The sequence below is a fragment of the Zootoca vivipara genome, chromosome 17 (assembly GCF_963506605.1).
Source record: "Zootoca vivipara chromosome 17, rZooViv1.1, whole genome shotgun sequence".
NCBI lineage: Eukaryota > Metazoa > Chordata > Lepidosauria > Squamata > Lacertidae > Zootoca > Zootoca vivipara.
In genome coordinates this window covers 38,345,808-38,364,838 of record NC_083292.1, presented here as the reverse complement: position 1 = coordinate 38,364,838, position 19,031 = coordinate 38,345,808, and the positions used below count along the sequence as shown (strand labels likewise).

Here is a 19,031-nt window from a genome sequence, read left to right as displayed (position 1 = left end):
CTGGTTGTTGATTTGTGGTGTTCCACCATTTGCCTCTCCTGTCCCCATCAACGTTCTGCATGGCTCTAACTTAAGTCAGGCATGGGGAAGGAGCCTTTGGCCCCTGAATGTTGCTGAACTACAACTCCCATCATGATCCCTCACCATTGACCCTACTCGCTGGGACTGATGGGAGCTGCAGTTAAGCAACACACTGACTTACTAGCCCATAGTCAGTGAGGGGCGAGTTTAGCTATGAGCCTTGATTCAGACAAACTGCACCCCAAGAAAGATAATCTGAAGTCTGCTTAGTATCTCCCATGTTCCATCTTAAATGTCTCACCAACAACATTCTTTGGGACTGTTCAGCCTTTTCTTTCTATCCTGTCTCCCACCTTTTGCTTAACGTTCTGCCTGAAGAAGAATTTCGATACCTCGAAAGTTTGCTCACAATTGTTAGTCCATCCAAATAAAGAGGATAAATCACCTTATTGTGATTTTGACATTTCCTCTAACACAGCTACCTATATCTTTCCTAGCAAATTGGTACCGGTAGCCCTGGCCAAGAGGTGTCGATTACCTTCTCAAGGGCCTTTTCTTCCACTCCCTGCCCCCTTTTCATCTTGCCTCCTTGTTGGTTTGTTTCTATGTGTGTAAGCCTAATGCCAGGACATCACCACCCTCTCCTTCTCTTGTTAAATATTTGCATGCCACAGTTGGAGGAGATAATTGTCCAAAAAGCCAGATAAAAGTATAGTACGTAAGCGCTTCTTGCAGACGAAGACGCCTGGAGCCATTTGGAAGATAAGCGGTGATCTGATCTGGGCCTGGCAGTAGCAGATATATATTTACCTGGATTTTGCTTTAATGCAGCAGCTTGGGGGGGGGGGTCAGGGACGGCTTGCGTCATGAGGTTCCAGCAGATTTTCCAAGGCAGATTTATTTTATTTTATATCAAAAGGATGTGTATATTGCTTTTTCTTTTAAGGAAAGCCAAAACGCAGCCATAAAATCTCAATTAAAATACCAGAATGAGCACCTTGAACTTGGCCTAGTAACTAACTGGCAGCCAGCGCAGTTCTTTTCAGCACCAATGTTCTGCATGCATTATAAAGCTCCGCCGAGCAAAAGCCTGTTGCCATGTTCTGATCCGGCTGGATTTCTTTTATTATTTTGCAGACTAAACTGCCTATTTAAAAATGTAACAGAAAGTCTTGTGGAACCTTTCTTGAAAGGCTGATTTATTGCAGCAGAAGCTTCTGCAGACTGTAGTTGTACTATGAAATTCACTCCCACAGGAGGAAGTGATTGCTTACAGCAGATGCTTTAAAAGAGGATTAAACAAATTCATGGAGGAGGAGAGGGCTATTGAGGGCTGCTAGCTGGGATGGCTGTGCTCTGCCTCCACAGTTGGAGGCAGCAATGCTTCTGAATACCAGTTGCCGGAAAACACAGCACGGGAGAGTGCTCTTGTGCTCCAATGCTCCTTATGAGTTTCCCACAGGCATCTGGTCTGGTTGACCACTGAGGGAACAGGATGCTGGACTAGATGGGCCATTGGCCTGATCCAGCAGGCTTTTATGTTTGTACCCATTCAGAGATAGGTGTTTTCTTCAGCTGGTAGGTAGCTTAAATGTCAGCGTAGATGGGGAAGGGAAGATGGCAAACTGGTGGGTCACTTGGCACTGAAATGTAAGCAGCACAGCTTTTATAATTCAGTGCACCTTCCCACCACCAATCCTTGGTAAGGGTAGGATAGCTCCAATGCAGCCTTTCCGAAGCTGGGGCCCTCCAGATGTTTTGGACTGTAGCTGGCACAGCCACATCTTGTGGTCAACTCTAGTTCAGCAGTGTTGTGTGAAGTTCTCATAAGAATAAGACTGCTGAATCAGGCCAGTGGCCCATCTAGTCCAGCATCCTGTTCTCACAGTGTCCAACCAGATTCCTTTAGGAAACCTTCAAGCAAGAGCCCAAGAGCAACTCTCTCTCCTGCAATTTCCAGCAGTGGATATTCAGAAGCATTAGTGCCTCTGACCATGGAGGCCGAGCAGAGCTATCCTGGCTAGTAGCCATTGCCATATCCTCCCTAAATTTGTCCAATCTTCTTTTAAAACCATCCAAGTTGGTGGCCATCCCTGCTTCCTGTGGGAGCGACTTCCACAGTTTAACTAATTTTTTTAATTTGTTTTTTATTTGATCTTACAAATATAAATTTATAACAATACGAAATACATTTCCATATAAAGAGATTTCTCTGAATCTCAAGACTTCCTCCCCATCCCCTCCATGGGTCTTATTGTCAACATTTTCAACTGCTTGTTATTTCATTGTTGTTGTTTAGTCGTTTAGTCGTGTCCGACTCTTCGTGACCCCATGGACCATAGCTATATTTTATATCTATCCATATTGTCCATAGTATTTGTTAAATTACAAGTGAGATTAAAATCTGGCTAATGTTTTCATTTGCGTGCAGTGGTATCCTAAATAAATTATAAACTTTCCCCATTCTTTCTTGAAGTTTTTGTCCTCTTGGTCCCTGAACTTTCCAGTCAGTTTTGCCATTTTGGCCTAGTCTTAACAGCTTGGGTTGCCATTCCTCTCTAGTAGGGACTCTTTCTTTTTTTTTTTTTACAAAAGTTATTTTAAAGTTAAACATTTATTTTCAGTTCATTGTATATCATTTCCCAGAAAGCCTTTATTGCCTTACATGACCACCATATATGATAAAAGGTACAGTGGTACCTCGGTTTACAAACTTAATCTGTTCTGGAAGTCCGTTATTAAACCGAAACCGTTCCTAAACCGAGACACGCTTTCCCTAATGAGGCCTCCCGCCACTGGTGCCCTTCCACCGTTCGGATTCCGTTCTTGGACCGAGGTAGAGTTCTCAAAACGGGACACTACTTCCGGTTTTGCAGAGTTCGTAAACTGATTCGTTCTTAAACAGGACTGTTCTTAAACTGAGGTACCATTGTACCTTCTTTTTCTCCACAGTTTAACTATCAATAGCCTTATCGTCCACAATTCTCCCTTTCCCATTCTCCTACAGAGGAGTTTTCAGCCTTTAAAAAAAATGCTTTAATTAGCAGGGTTAGGGTAAAATTTGGAGTTTTTGAAAGCGTGGTGGAATGCTGGTGTTCTTTGCTTGCATCCAAAAGAAAGTGCTTGGAGGTGTCTTGCGGAATCCCACAAAGGAGACACTAACGCCGGTTCTCTGTTTCCCCCTCCAGACAACTTCGTCAGCCCTCAAAGGTGCCATCCAGCTTGGGATCACCCACACGGTAGGGAGCCTGAGCACCAAGCCAGAGCGAGATGTCCTCATGCAAGATTTCTACGTAGTGGAGAGCATCTTCTTCCCGGGGTAAGTGTTTTTACGTTTTTCAGTTGTCCCCGTCTTGAGTGCAGGCAGCAGGCAGGGCATGGGAGAAGGGAGTCCAGCGACACTTTTTAAAAATGGCAAAACCAATAGAAATAAAACACGCACCAAGCAGTGAGCCCTGGGAGAGTCTGTGCTTCGCATGCAGAAACTCCCAGCTTCAACCTCTGGCATTTCCATCTCAGAGAGCAGGTTCTAGGACGCATGTTGCTTGGCTCAAGACCCAGGAAACAGATGGTGCTACCTAATACCGAGTCAGACCACTGGTCTGACTAGCTTAGTATTGTCCACACTGACTGGTAGCAGTTCTCCTGAGTTGCGGGCAGGTGACATCCCCAGCCATACCTGGGCATTGAACTTGGGGAGCCACCAGTGATCTTACCACTGACTTTTCCTCTAAAAATAAAGTAAGATTCTAGTCCTCATGGTTTGGGATAAAGGAATGTTTTAAACAGGAAGCTGGTTGAGTCAGGCCATTGATCCATCTAACTCAGTGTAGTTACACCGACTGGCAGCAACACTCCAGAGTTTCCCAAGGGGATCCCCCCCCCCAACCCTACTTGCAGATGCCATGGGGATTGAAGCAGGTACTCTCCCACTCAGCCACTGCCCTTTCCATAAAATATGCCCCTTCCCTGAAAGTGGCTGCTAGTCAGGGTAGGCAGCATTGGACACGGTGGGCCAATGGTCTGTCCCAGTATAAGACCCCAGCTGACAAGGTAGCTCAGAATTTCAGATGCTGTGGACAAAACATTAAGGCACAGGGGCCTTGAGCCTCCACAGGAACTTGCAGCCATCCAGATGTTTTGGGCTTCCATCTCTCATTAGTTTATTTACAGCATTTGAATCTCACCCCATTTCATAGCATTTTCTGGGCCGCTTACAATAAATGCCTTTTAACAAATCCATCGGAACACAATATAAGAAACAAACCATTTTAAAAGGGGGGATTCAAAAATACAACAGAATAGAGCTACTTGCACCCCAATGTTATACACAGAGTTAAAGAAAAGGGGTCCCAGGCCCAGTGTGACCTATAGTCAAAGATGATGGGCACTGGAGTCCAGGAGTGTCTGGGCGAGGGTGCAAGTTTCCCACCCCACTGGAAGAAGAAGAGTCCCACTTTTGGGGGGCCACCAATGTTTTTACTTTGTGGCACACAGATGCTAAGGGACACCGTTTCTCCAGAGCTCAGCAGTCTTCAGCAAAACTCTTGCAAGGAACCCTGATGGCCTCCCTGGAAAGATTACCAGCGGTTCCACATGAGTGACAGACTGGTGTCCTTGTGGCACATAATTGGGGGCATCTTTAGCTTACACAGGAGTGTAGGCACTAGCTCAGCGGGCCAGTGTGGACCAATGATGCTCCTTAGGGCCTTCCCAGAATCCTCTGCGCTGTGTACCAGTTTCATAGCAGAGCCACAGATATAGACGCATTGATACGGAAAGTGACTGTGCAGGTCGAAGATTTGAGAACTAGCCGCTTTTAGCAGATGGCGGCGACTCAGAAAGAGCATGGTGCTCATTTGCCTCTGTCCTCTCAATCTCCAGTGAAGGCAGCAACCTCACCCCAGCCCATCACTACAACGATTTCCGCTTCAAAACCTACGCTCCTGTCGCTTTCCGCTATTTCCGTGAACTGTTTGGGATCCGGCCGGATGACTACCTGGTGAGTGGAGGCAGGTGCCCGATAGTTTTTAAAAAGGAATTCCCCATCTTCTCTCCAGACAGAGATGAGTTGCGACAGGGTGGAGTGGGTAGATTTCAGCCTGACTGCTGTACTTAAAACGGCCAGAACAGAGGTTACTCTGGTGGGGTGATCCAGATCAGTCTCTATACACTTTGAGCGGCATTGAGCAGGAACAAGCAACTCCCTGAGCATTGGGGGCTGGCTTGGAGAAAGAGCGCCACTGGGATGTCTTTCGGTTGCCTTTCGTTCTTGTGGGGCTGTAACTCAGCCTTGCATGTAAAAACACTCAGGTTTTAATCCCTAACATCTCCAGGTGGGGCTGGGGATGCCCCTTGTCCGAAACTCTGGCATTGTGTCCAGAGAGGCAAGGCTAGAAGCCTGTGAGAATGTCCTTCTCCATTTCTTCTGTTGCCTCCTCTCCCCGCAGTGCTCCCTTTGCAGTGAGCCCCTCATCGAGCTCTCCAACTCCGGAGCCAGCGGCTCCATCTTCTACGTCACCAGTGACGACGAGTTCATCATCAAAACAGTTCAGCACAAAGAGGCAGAGTTCTTGCAGAAGCTGCTGCCGGGTTACTACATGGTGAGTCAGCCGGGAGGGAGAGCCGGGCGACTTGGGACGCGAAAGAAGAATCCGATGTTGTCTCCCTGGTTTTTTGTTTTTAAAGCAGCATACGATGAATGAGAGGTTTTATTAAATATAATGATGCTTAAACTACTCTTCATTCTGGGAGGGGTGACTTTTTGGACCTATCCAGCTCTGAACTTGTTATTATCTTTATTTTCCTTTGACTTTGGAATGAGAACTTTGGGTTTCCCCCCCCCCTATTGCAGAACTTGAACCAGAACCCCAGGACCCTCCTCCCCAAGTTCTACGGCCTCTACTGTGTGCAAGCTGGCGGCAAGAACATCCGGATTGTGGTGATGAACAACCTGCTGCCCCGCTCCGTGCGCATGCACCAGAAGTACGACCTGAAAGGCTCCACCTACAAGCGCCGGGCTTCCCAGAAGGAGCGGGAGAAGGTCTTCCCCACCTACAAGGACCTGGATTTCATGCAGGACATTGCCGACGGCCTCTTCCTGGACGCTGACATGTACAGCGCCTTGTGCAAGACACTGCAGAGAGACTGCTTGGTATGTGGGAGGAGGAAGGTTGTTTCCACCCAAGGCTCGGGGGTCACCAGGCAGCTTCTGCTCACACTCTGAGTTGCAGCAGCTGGGGCCTCTGAGCAAGTGTGGAGCTTGCAAATGTAAATAGAGTACAGTGGAACCTCAGTTTTTGAGCGTCTCGGGAGCCGAACAATTTAAAACCCGAATGCCGAAAACCTAGAAGTAATTGCTTCTGTTTTCGAACATGCCTTGGAAGTCTTAACAGCTTCTGCTGCATGCTTTCCCATTTGTCAATGGATTTTGCTGACCGCCCCTTGATCCTAGGTTTTTTTTAAAAGCAATTTATTAGATTTTCCAATTAAACACATTTAAACAAAAACAAACCACACATACAATCACAAACACAGCAACACATAATAAACATAGTAAACACAAAAAATTTCTTCTTAACATCTTATCAATCATTACAGTTTTCTTTGCTCTGCCGAGCTTTGACTTCCCTCCTTCCCCCTTGATCCTAGGTTTCTGAATGTTTCGCAAGTCGAATGGTCTTCTGGAATGGATTATGTTTGAAAACCGAGGTTCCACTGTACTAAAAACAAACTAGGAACAAACAACATAACACAGACTCCCCTTTGCTAGCTCAGGGGAAGGAAACTTGATGCTTTCCAAATCTAGCTGGATTCTAGCTCCCATGGAGAGGGGTGGGCCACAAGTTCCCCATACCTCGATCTAGTTAGATCCTGGTTTTTAGAACATACCGGCAGCATTTTGCTTTTGTGTGCTTTTGATACTTCAGGTTTTGCAGAGCTTCAAAATCATGGACTACAGCTTGCTCGTGGCAGTCCACAACATCGACCTGGCTCAGCGGGAGCGTGCCGTGGCAGATGGGGTGGCCGTGGCGGACACACGGCGGCCAGCACCCCAGAAGGCCCTGTACTCCACAGCAATGGAGGCCATCCAAGGGGAAGCCCGGCGAGGTGGCACTATTGAAACAGATGACCAGTAAGTCTCTGGCTGCTTTGGAATGGGGGTGCCTAGCCAACCAGGCAAGGAGCATGATCTGAGTCCCTTTGAGAAGAGCCTGGTTTTGTTGCCTGCACTGAATTATGCAGATGAAGGACACCTGCATATTTGATTAACTTCGTGCAACATTTCATGCTGATGAGAAAAGTGGGCTGTAGCTGTCCTAGAGAACAGGTTGGAGCTCTAAATTTCATGGGGGTTGGGGTTGGCAGCACCTCAACCACTCGCCTTTGAAATGGGGCCCCCGGAGAGTTCATGTGCCACAGTCTTCATTTTTCCTCCTGCATCTGTTATCTCCAAGGAAGCTGCCATATGCCAGATCAGTTATGTTTCAGAAGCAGGTCTCTGAAGCTAAACTGCTCTGAGTTCTGAAGAGGTGCATGCAATCCCCAAAAGATTTAGATGCTTGGGGTGGAGGGATTGATACTTCTAACCCATAGGAGCCATTGGGGGGGGTGGAGGCAGATGCTTGTGGCAGGGGAAGCCCAGCCAGATGGGCGGGGTATAAATAATAAATTATTATTATATTATTATTGTGAGGTCCAGGCCCTGGATCCTGTGAGCTGCTCCTTCCCCTCGGAGGCTCCTTAGATCAGCCATTAAACCAGTGCAACTCAGTGCATTTCCAGTTGCTTTGGGGGTTTCCGAGAGACATTAATCTCAAATGACTGGAGGGAGCAGCAGGTTGGGGAAGACCGTGTGACAGCAGAGGAGTGGTTATCTCGGCCTCAAACCTAACAAAGCCTTTTGTTCAAGAGCTTTCCAAATGCCTCTCCCCAAAACTGTTGACCTGGCTGTTCTCATGCTGCAAGCCAGTCATTTTCCCGCTTTGTGTGTGGGCATTTGGCCAAGTGCCAAGCCAGGCCCAACTGTTCCCAATGGGCTCTGCGTGGGGCTGAACCACAGGGGTGGGAGCAGTGGGTGAAAATGCCTTTTGGCTGGGCTGGGGCACCTTCTGAGACTCTTCTCTTTTTTCCTTTTCACCTCTCTTGCCCAGAATGGGAGGGATCCCGGCCCGGAACGCCAAGGGGGAGAGGCTGCTTCTCTACGTGGGGATCATCGATGTGCTGCAATCTTACAGGTGAGGAGTCAACATCTTTGTATTGTGATGGCTTTGCTCGGCTTCCACAGTTTCAGGCAGTATTGCTTCTGAATACCAGTTGCTGGAAACCCCAGGAAGTGATTGTTGTGCTTGAATACTCCTTGTGGGTTTCCCACAGGCATCTGGTGGGCCAGTGTGAGAACAGGATGCTGGACTAGATGGGCCATTGGCCTGATCCAGCAGGTCTCTTCTTATGTTCCTACCACTTCATCCAGTCATTGCCAGCCTGGGGTCCTCCAGAGGTTGCTGGACTACAACTCCCATCATCCCTGGCCATCACAGATGGCAAAAGCTGGAGGCCAAATGCAGCCCTCTGGGCTTCTCTGCCCAGCCTTTGGGACTCACCCACCAAAAGAACCCTTCCCCTTGAGAACTGTGATCGTGCCTCTCGTTTGGCTGGATGGGGAGAGGTGCCTTTGTGTGTGTGAAGGTTTTCAGCATCTGCATAGCTGGACTGTACAAAGACCAGTCCATTGCTCCTCCTGCTCTGACCTCTGGCCCCATCTACCACTGGCGTGTGTGCCCTCACTCCCAAAGTCTTGCCATGGAGAAGAAAACAGCCCTTGGGTTGACAAGTAGTTCCCCACCTCTGATGTGGCTAACTGCTGGCTCCCCAGATGTGGCTAGACTCCCAATTCCCATCTAGAAGTTAGAGGACCCCTCTGAAAGGGACAGGTCTTGGCCTTCCCTAAGGGCTGGGCTTTTCTGCGTTGGGATTTTATCTCAATTCCAAGGAAAACTGCTGCCTTGCATTCCCCCAGATACAAAACTTACTGTGGCTGTGAGGAGATGCAGAGGCAATCAGTTCAGCAGGCTAAAGCCTGACAATTAAAGCCGTCAGTGCGGGAGTCAGAAGGGAGCCCAAAGAGGTGCAGGGCTGCCTTCGCCACCTAGGAAAATAGCAAAGGGCAAGCAATGAATCTCCTGCTCTCTGGAAGTAATTAAGACTGACTAAGCAGGCTGAGCGGGCAAGCCCTCACAAATTAGGCTGCACATCAGGTTGAGTTGTTGTGCCGAGGGAAGTGTACAGGAAGTGATAACATGGGGTGGAAGTCAGCGAGAGGAAAGGGAGCAGGCGGTGGCTTGCTCTGGCCAGGAATTTTCTCAATGTATTGCACTGTTAGCAAAGTGTTTCTGTGGCGCCAAGGCAACAAACCACTTGGTGGTGAGTTGCAGCCAGTTAAACTTCAGAGTGAGGGGTGTGTGTGTGCGTGTGTGTGTGTGTGTGCGTGCAGAAAAAGAAAAACCCACAAAAGTAGAAATCAGCCTGGTTTGTGTATGAGATTCGAGGCTAACCAGACATGTTTAGAATCAGCCATTTTATTTATTAAGAATTGGAATAGCAAAACCAGGGGATCCAGGAGCAGACAAGATAATCCTCCTGGCGAGGCCTAGAGTGTCCCTCTGGAAGGAAGCTGAATTTGGGAGGCTTGGATTACAGGCAAGTTGGATAGCAGGCCAGTGGACAAAACATGGGGTTAGGAAGAGTAGAAGGTTGCTTCGTCTCCTCTTCTTCTGCCCTCCCTCAAAAAAATGCACTGATCTTAAAATCTGTGAGGCTAACTTGTCTCCACCTTTCAAAATCTTCCTTACTAGGTTCATTAAGAAGTTGGAGCACTCGTGGAAAGCCCTTGTTCATGATGGGGTGAGCAGCCAAAACCCACTGCTTCTTGTTGTTCTGTCTTGTCTGGGAAGTGCTGGGTGGTGACGATTGTTTGCTTTACTTCTGAAGCTGGAGGAAAGCGGGGTGTAAAGGAGAGAGAGAGAACGCTATTCCCTTCCCCCCGCTTTTGTATGTCAATTTTGGCCATCATTTCTTTGGGGTGTGTGGGGAGACCAGAGCCTGCAGATGCAAGGATCCAGGCATTTTGTGGTGTTTTTTTTATTTGTTAGCTGCCTTGAGTTTCTTCCTAGAACTAGATGTTGTAATAGTTTGTTGTTGTTTTCAGTAAATAGAACGATGCTTTTGAGGTGAACTCTCCTTAATGCTTTTGGGGTGGTTTCTCCAGAGAAGCCCACCTGGCACCAAACATCTTTTTTGGGCACCAGTTTTTTACTTTTTTTGCTCCCAGAATTTTCTGGCCTACAATGGGCCCTTTTGTTATGAATTAATCATTTTCTGATCAGTTTTTTTTCTGGCCATGTATTGTGTAGATGTCAGTTTTTGAGGTTGCTTTTTTCTACTATGTGGGCAAATTGTTGCTGGTTTTATTCCGATTTAAATTTTGTTGCCTGGGGTTTTTTTTTGCTTTCATCCTTGTTTACTTGATGTGACTCTTTGCTGTTTGGCTCTTCATTGCAGGATACAGTTTCGGTTCACCGGCCCAGTTTTTATGCAGAAAGATTCCAGCGGTTCATGTGTAACATTGTCTTCAAGAAAATCCCTTGTAAGTTACTTGGGTTCACTGGTCACAAACGTACCCTGTTCTGGGTGGGTGGAACTCTAGCAGGCTTTTCTGGGCCATCTCTGAAAATAGTGTGACAATTCTGCTGCATTGATGCCTTGGAAGGATTCCCAGCGGACCCAAAATAAACCCTGCCATACTGGATGGTACATAATCTAAGCAGTTCTTAGTCCAGGGCATGGGACTTTTGTCTCTCCAGATGTTTGCAGGACTCCTATCACCATTCCTATTATTATTATTATTATTATTATTATTATTATTATTATTATTACTACTACTACTTTCTGCCCTTCCTCCCAAAGGAGCCCAGGGAGACAAACATCAAAAAGTTAGAGCAGTACAAATTAAAAATAATTGCAGAGTTAAGACAATAAGAAACCATTGGAGCTTCTAAAAAACCTTGACAAGCAATAACCATGCTGGCTGATGGGAGTCCAACAGCGCCCAGAAGGCCGCAGGTGGTCGAGAAGCCATTGAAACCTCTCAGTTTGGCTTTTTGGTTGGGATGTTTAGGGAGAGAGGCTGAAGCTCAGTCATAGTGCCCGACTTTGCCTATCGATGGCCCCTGGGTTGACTCTCCAGCCTATCTGGTTAAGGCTGCTGGGCTTGAGTGGGGATTTGTACCGTGGTCTCTCCCCAAAGAGAGCATCCCAAAGTGAGCCACTGAACTACAGTATGTTGGACATTTCAGTTCCACACACACACACACACACACACACACACACACACCCCAGTCCTAACTTGGTTATTGTTGAGTCACAGCTACTTAAAAGGCTTTCTATTTCAAGTGATTTGAGTACCCCCCTCCACCCCTATATTTTGTTTGTGTTAAGCCTTGCGCCTTGCTTAATAGGCAAGACGAAGGCTGCCAATAAGGCTACATCTGGTATACACGTCTCTGGTTTCTCTTTCCCTTTCAAAGTTAAATCTTCCCCTTCGAAAAAGAGCCGGTCTGGTGCAGGACCTCCCCGGCGGCCAGGCCAGGGTGGCGCCCCATCCCAGGTGCAAGGGCTGTGCGAGGCAAAAGCGCAGTTCACGATGGAGGCGGAAATCGAGCAAGGTTGGTGGCTCCCCAGAGGTTGGGGGGAGGAGTTGGGGGGGGAGGCATGTCAGGACCAAGGCCTTCCTGCCTGTCCCAGCCTGACAAGCTGTGGCGACACCCAGATGTGTCTTCATCAGTTGCTTGGCTGCAACATTTCATGCTTCAGGCGGGGAGGTTTCATGCTCCCTGCATAAAAACCCTCCGCAGAGACAGGGAAAAGACCTGTTGGGGGATCCAGACTCTTCTTTCATGCCCCTTCCGTGCGTAATGGCTCTGCCCAGTGGTGGATTTAGTGGGGGGGGCTTCTGTTTGTCTTTCTGAGCATGATGCTGTTCAAACTAGTCTGGGATGGAGTGGGGTAGGGCAGAGACCCAGAGGAAGTGGGTAGAACATTTTGTTCCAGGTTCAATCCCCAATGGTGTCTCCAGGCCGGGCTGAGAGAGAGAGCCATGGAGCTCTGGAGAGCAGCTGCTGCCAATCAGTGTAGACACCACTGAGCAAGCTGGCCCAAAGGTCTGACTTGGTACAAAACAGTTTCCTATGGTACTATCTAAAGTGAAGCAGGGATCTGTTGTTGAAGCCTCTTCCATCTACTGCACGGAACAACACCAAGGGTCCCCCCCGGCTGGGAGTGAATGAGAAGCCAAGGGCAGTTCCTCCTAGCAGATTCCAGGCTAAGGCATGGAAGGAAGAACAGGGAGATGAAGATGCCAAATTACAATGTCCTCAAATTACAGCTTTAAAGCTTGAGCACCCCTTTTCCCTCTTCCTCAGGTTCCCAGCTGGGCCGCCCTGACCTTCTCCCCCACACTCCCCTTGCAGAGGAAATAAACAGCGACTCAGCTGCCACAACCTTATCCACCTCCTCCTTGGGGAGCAGAAGCCACGATTCACCAGCCAACAGGTAAGGCTGGGTCTGGCTGTTGGCTTCTTGTTGACTCGCAGGTTTTCCGTACATGCACGTGTGGAAACCAGTCTGCCGTAAGACTGTTTGTAGTGAGAGTGGGTTTATTTTATTACAAAATTAACTGTCACATCCTGCGATCTAGGGCTGAGGATCTGCAGGCAGTGGTCATGGCAGCCCAGATTTGCAGCTGGCTTTCCCTGATGGGAAGTGGGTGCCTTGGGAAAGTGACTGAGGTGTGCTGCACCAATCCTTTGATCCCTCCCCTCCCCTGTAATAGAGCAAATTTATTTGGCTGTGGTTTGCATTCTTCTCCCCCCTTCTTTTTGCCTTCGAAGCTGGCAGCTGGTGGGCCAGCTGTCATCCCTCAAGGAGTGGGGCCTGCCTGCTCTCATCGACCTTTAGTCAACTATGTCAAAGTTCAACAGGGAGATGAGGGACACAGACACCAGGCCGCACCCAAGGTTCAGAGGCAGGAAACTACAGAATTTCAGGGGTGTGGGTGTGCAGGGGGCTCTCGCCTTCGCATCCTGCTTGTGAGCTTTTCAGGGAAGGCATCTGCTTGGACAGGAAACCAAAGCAGACAGACTTTTGCTCTGATTCAGTTGGTCTGTTCATAGAGCTCCCCAAGGGCTTTTCGGGGGGGGGGAGTGTTACGAGAAGCTGTAGGATTAGGACTTCACTTCTCCCTCGCAACCTCTCCTTGCTTAGGAACAAACACCCAAGCAGGCTGCAAACCACATTTGATGCCCCAGTGTCCAGGCAGAACACCAATCTAGACTGGTTGTTTTGTCACAAATGTCACAAAGACCCTTGGCAACATCTTCAATATCTTAAGATTTGCCTTGCGGGGCAAGAGGATTTTGGTGTGCGAGTTCAAAACTACTCCTGTATTTAGCCCAGCCCACCCTGCTAAGCTTAGTCTTCAGCTGCACGACCAGCAGTATTGCCATTTACGACTAGCTTTTTTAAAAAGTCCCTGTTTTAATTGCAACAGGCTCTTCGCCAAAAGCAGTTTTGCTCGGGGGCCTTGTGACCTGAGCCACCCCCTGCACTTGGGAATCTCCCCTTTAAAAATATAAATTTGCACGGCATGAACAGACAGAGATGAGGGAAATCACAGCTTCAGGTGGGGAGCTGTCAGGTTTTGTTGAGGGCGCTTAATTGAAGTCACTCATCAGTTGTGGTTAAAAAGTCTGTCTTGTCTTGCTTCTCCCCCCTTTTGCACTTTATTGGATGAAATGCAATTGCGCTTTCTTGACACAAATATACCACGCTAGCTTAATTTCTCTCTCGCCACCCTTTTCATGTAATGTTCCTTCCCCTCTCTGTTGCTTTATCACCAATCCCCAACCCAGCCTCACCCCCCATTTGTATTTCCTTAAATTCCCTCTCCTGATATGTAATGAGAAGAGGAGATTTAAGGAAATAAAAAAGGGGTGATGCTGGGTGGGGGGCTAATAGCAGCTCCACCTGCTGGTTTTTTTTTTTAAGGGTGGGGGAAATCCCTCCTGGACTAATGATTACAATTTTATTTGCATCTCTTGCTGAATCAGCAGCTTGGAAATTGGATTGTGAATAGCAGGGGTGGGATTCTTCTCCAGGATAAAGGAGGAAAAAAGAGGGAGAATATATATGAACTTTTCTTCTCTTGGTTCAGCCATGCTAGCTGTTTTGTTTTTCCCCTCCTTTTCCAAAAAGTATTGTGCAAAGCAGCTCAGATTCCTAGATCCTCACCACTCAGTTCATTGCCACTGAGAATCAGGCATGCTCTCCATCTTTCTCTCTCTTTTTATTTCTCTGTTTAGGTCGATAGGAGTGGAAGTGCACAAATCAGGTACCTCAATGGATCCGACTCCAGAGAGCTCCTTCCCTAGGTGAGGGGTGGGGGGCCAAGACCTTAGTAGCTGTCTCTTTTTCACCTTTGAACTTGAGGAGGGGCTTTTCTGCTGTCCTAATTGGGTGATGTTTGAATTATTCTTAACTTGTGCTGAAATGCCTCTTTGCTGTGACTGTACGTGGCATGGGCAGAGCAGGAATCCATGCCTTGTCTCCTCCCTGCCCTCCCCATCATCCTTAACCATCCTGCAAAGGTTCCTGTTGATTGCGGCCCAGCCTACCCACACCTGGGATGGAGAGCACCCCACAATGTGGACCCAAAAGATCCCCAGAGACGTCTGGGAAAGAAGGATACTGGATTTGAGATCGGCCATTGGTCTGATCCAGCGAAGCTGCTATTCCTGCCTCCCTGCCCACCCAGTCAGCCATCCAGGCTTCTAGCTGCCCCAGAAAGCAGACTCTAAAGGCTGGGCCTGGCTGCTGTTCAGATGGCTTCCCTGGGTTTCTCACAGCTTGGTGTCCAGCTGTGTTTTCAGCCTTGCCCATATAGAATGATGCACTTAATTAACCCTTCCCCCTTCCCCTTTTAATCTTTGCCTAGGTTACAGGCAGAGCTATGCAGACATGTGTTTTAGCAAGACCAGGTTCAGCCTCAGCAGTAGCCGTAGGTGAGATGAGACATACGCAGACCAGCCGGTGGGGCACTTTTGTTCTATTTATTGACAAGTTCAAAAACTGTTCCAAAAGGAAAAGAAAATTGCTCATAGATTAAGGGAGGTGGAGACTGCCTTACTTTGTCTGTCTTTACACACACCAGGAAGCCCTTAGGAGGTGCTTTTAGCACCCCTTCTCTGTAGGCCTCGGAACAGATTATGGGATTAAAGAAATAAAAAAGGCACGATAAGCTCCTGTCAGCCAACTTCTTTTATTTTGGGGGTTTCCGCCCTACCCTTCAAATAGATCTCCAGGACATCTTAAGAAAACAACAGCCACAATCAAAACATACAAATGATACGTTTTGAGAGAGGTGTGTGAAGACTGCACAGAAATGAAAAGGCAGGATCAAAAACACCTGGGGGGGGGGACCAAGGCAGTTTATCCTGTCCTCGAAACAGCATCAAGGGGAGCCTCCCTGGGGATTGTGTTCTGGAGTTTGGGTGCCACTGCTTCAAAGGCAGGGAAACAGCGTTGGCTGTGAGCAGTTCACCTGACCACCTTCCTGCCTTGCACTGACCCCTTGGGGTTCTTCCACAACACATTCCTCCTTCTCTTTCTCATCCACTTTTAGATGACCCCCATTGTCCCAATTTTGAAGAGCTTCTCCCAGCCCCTGTGAAGATTGGGGGGTGGGGGGGTGGGATTGGAGCTAGGTATTTGTGCCACCTTGTGAAAAGGCCAGTTTGTGTTTTGCACAAAGTAAAGTAAGCTTTAAAAAGCTGGCAAAAAAAATGTTTTAAAAGCAGGCTTCTTCCTTTGTTCCTTGCTACACAAATACCCCGCCCCCCCTATTCTGCCATCTCCCTTCTTGGCTGTCACAGCACATAGCGTGTTTTCTTAGCTGAAACAGGCTATAGAAATGCAGCACATTTTAGAGAGGGTGCCATCACTTGCCTTTTTTACTTTTTAAAAGAAGAGGTTTCCTTGACCCGGAAGATCTTGTGGGAAGGGAAGGAGGTGGGGGGTCACTGGTGTGTGTTTAATAGAGTACAGCCGTCTAAGGAATGATGAAAGGTCTGTCTCTTGATCTCCACATAGGTCACAGGAAAACAGCTTATCTTCAGAGGTAGCTAGTTCAACGTTCTCCCAAGTAGGTGAAAAACTCACCCTGTCAGACAAGGAAGGCATCAATGTGCGGTGTCCCAATAATACCCTGGAATGGGAAGAACCTCTGGACCTCCAGATGTTGCCAGACTACAGTTCCCATCATTATCATCATCCCTGAATGTTGGCTGTGCTGGTTGATGGGAGTTGGGAGTTCCAGCAATCTCTGCAGGGCCACAGATAGTGGTCACCCCCATCCCTTAAGGCACAGACCCCTCCCCCCGGCGTGGAATTGCAAGTTGGAAACTGCCTTGGGTTTGGGTTTTTTCCCCTCTTTCGTGGGATGTTGAGTCACATTCAGCAAAATCTAATTCCTGCTCAGCCAGAAATTTTTCACTCAAGACTTTTGCACAGTTTTAATTCTCCTGCATGTAGAAAGCTAGTTCATCAGGGAGAAGGGGAGGTTTGCTGCTTGCAGCAATTTTCATTTATTTTTTATAGATGATCCCCAAATCCATAGCTGTCAAGTTTTCCCTTTTCTCACGATGAAGCCTATTCAACATAAGGGAATTTGCCTTTAAAAAAGGGAAAACTTGACAGCTATGCCCAGATCCCATCAAACTGCCACCTGCAGCCAAGACACAGACTTTCTCTCTCTAGTGAGATCAGCTTCTTTCTGCAGCTGAACTCTCTCTTGGTTCAGGTTGGGGCAGAGAATTGGTCTGGAGAAGTTAACTGGATTCAAAACAAGCAAGATCAGAGAAAGAGCAACAGGAACCTGGGAAGAGCTAAGCAAGCAGCTGTATAGAAATAAGATCCCACCTTTCATCCCCGTGTGCTTCAAGAGTTACTCTTGTTAGCAGCAATAAAGTTTTTGACTTCTCAAATGCCCCCTCCCCACCACCCTCCATGGAAATGATGAATGGGGAGGAAGCTTTGGTTTTTACCAGTTGGTTTGGCTGAGATTTTTTCCTGTGTGTTGTGGGTTAAACTAATCAACAAGGAGCTGATCTTTCCCCTTCCTGCAGTGGAGGCGAAGGAAAGGCTCAGCAGCCCTGAGACCCCTCTGGGAACCAGCAGGAAGCTCCTTGCATCTTGATGGTCCCCTCTTCTCTGACTCTCACATGCTGCTAAAGAGCTTCCCTTGGGGGCATCTGGTTGGGCTCTGTGAGAACAGGAATCTAGACAAGATGAACCTCCTTTGGCCTGATACAGCTGTGGGGTTCTTTGGGGGAGAAGCCCTTACTACTGATCAGCTGGCCACTTATGGGGAGGAAAGGGATTCCTTTGTAGCAAACACCTGCCCATGAAAGCTGGTACCATAAACGAACACCAGTCCTGTTTTTGAGCAGCCTTTGCGGTGTAACCTGGGGAGGGTACACTTCATAATCATAGCGGCCTTTTTTAAAGCATCTTCTTTTCTCCCCTCTGCCCCCACCCAGCATTTCTCCAGGACCCTCCGCACCAGGACGTCCCTCTGAGCTGACGGAGCAATTTGAAGACTTGCCAGAGACGGAGATCAGCTTTGTAAGTTGTCTTTTTTAAGAGAAGGAGGGGTCACCAGCTTGGTGCCCTCCTGGCAGCTGCATTGGACTCTTGGAACTCACGAAAAGCACTGGCAAACCTCAGGCACTCGGGGACCCCTAGTTGACTTTGCCTATGCTTATTTATTTAATAAAATTACACACCACTGTATTGTAAAAAGAAGAAGAATCCCAAAGCAGTTTACAAAGAGAATAAAACAGTAGAATTAGTCATACCTTGGCTCCCGAACGTCTTGGGAGTTGAACGATCGAAAACTGGAAGTGAGTATTCTGGTTTTCGAGTGTTCTTTTGGAAGCCGGACATCCAACGAGGCTTCTGCGGCTTCTGGCTGGCTGCAAGAGCTTCCTGCAGGCAATCAGAAGCCACACTTTGGAAGTCGAATGGACTTTTGGAACGGATTCTGTTCGACTTCAGAGGTATGACTGTATCCATAAAAACAACTATTAAAATGTTCAAAAGATGAACATCAGCTAAAAACACATTAAAACATACATCCACATTCTGCATCCAAGTCTGGGAAGGCTTGTCTAAACCAAAAAGAGTACAGAGAAGGTGCTGCTTTCAATAGGCAGGGAGTTCGAGTTACGCTGCTGCTTGCAGCTGCCCTGTTAAGGGAGTTCCCACTTCCAGGGCAACTCAAGAGAAGTTCCGTTTTTTAGCCACAGTAGTTAAATCAAACCCCAGAAGATCAGAACCAAACTCGATTTAGTATTTGCACTCTCTTAGGTGTACTGCCAAGCTCCTGATCCCCGTCATTCAGAACTGGTACTACTTTCCACTTTTTTAAAATCCTCATTTCTTCCCAAGGATATTTCAGTTTGCCTCTTTCCAAAAACAGCATATCCTTTTCTCCCACAATGCATCACTCCACCACAGAAATCTTCTCCTAAGCTGCAGGCACAATCTTCCTGAAACCTGCCTAACTCCCTTTTCTTTCTTTCTTTTTGCAGTGAAATATCATGGGGTGGATTCCTTCTTTAGACATGAGCGGAAGACTTTCCTCCACACACTCTGCGTTGTCTGTGGAGCACTGAACCTCCAGCCCTTCCCAGGCTGCTGATACCTAGAACTTTTAAGTGATCCGAACAGACAAAACGGGGGGCTCAGCCCCTCTCTCACACACACCTGCGGCAAAGTAGTGTTATCCGCCAACGTTCCTGAAGTCCGCCGGGTCTCTGATGGGGGACCCTAGGTTTCCTCTGGCGCAGGCAGAAGAGCCTTCCCTGAGCCACAAGGGTTTTCCAGGCTGTGTCTCA

General features: G+C 47.9%; 1 protein-coding gene across 7 annotated transcripts; it reads left to right on the top strand.

The window, feature by feature from the left end:
* The first annotated feature begins 2,607 nt into the window (after nucleotides 1-2,607).
* On the top strand, nucleotides 2,608-18,893 carry PIP5K1A (phosphatidylinositol-4-phosphate 5-kinase type 1 alpha). 7 transcript variants are annotated; one of them, XM_060269876.1, is made up of 14 exons: nucleotides 2,611-3,340; nucleotides 4,906-5,023; nucleotides 5,472-5,624; nucleotides 5,876-6,175; nucleotides 6,951-7,156; nucleotides 8,175-8,258; nucleotides 9,876-9,924; nucleotides 10,582-10,666; nucleotides 11,607-11,744; nucleotides 12,501-12,630; nucleotides 14,439-14,467; nucleotides 15,071-15,137; nucleotides 17,673-17,757; nucleotides 18,726-18,893. In XM_060269876.1, exons 1-14 carry the CDS (start codon nucleotides 3,108-3,110, stop codon nucleotides 18,726-18,728), a joined length of 1,680 nt encoding a protein of 559 aa, XP_060125859.1. In that variant the 5' UTR covers nucleotides 2,611-3,107; the 3' UTR covers nucleotides 18,729-18,893. The 7 variants fall into 7 exon arrangements, 5 of the variants coding, with proteins under 5 accessions (XP_060125859.1, XP_060125860.1, XP_060125864.1 ...); XM_060269877.1 differs by lacking the exon at nucleotides 15,071-15,137 and adding an exon at nucleotides 16,225-16,276 and having other exon boundaries at nucleotides 2,612-3,340; nucleotides 14,439-14,507; XR_009556939.1 differs by lacking the exon at nucleotides 15,071-15,137 and adding an exon at nucleotides 16,225-16,276 and having other exon boundaries at nucleotides 2,728-3,340.
* Nucleotides 18,894-19,031: the final 138 nt, after the last annotated feature.

Coding starts and splice junctions, on each gene's coding strand:
- PIP5K1A (XM_060269876.1), top strand. CDS start 3,108: ATGCTGGTGTTCTTTGCTTGCATCCAAAAGAAAGTGCTTGGAGGTGTC. Junction 3,341..4,905: donor GAGAGCATCTTCTTCCCGGG/GTAAGTGTTTTT, acceptor CTCAATCTCCAG/TGAAGGCAGCAACCTCACCC. Junction 5,024..5,471: donor TCCGGCCGGATGACTACCTG/GTGAGTGGAGGC, acceptor CTCTCCCCGCAG/TGCTCCCTTTGCAGTGAGCC.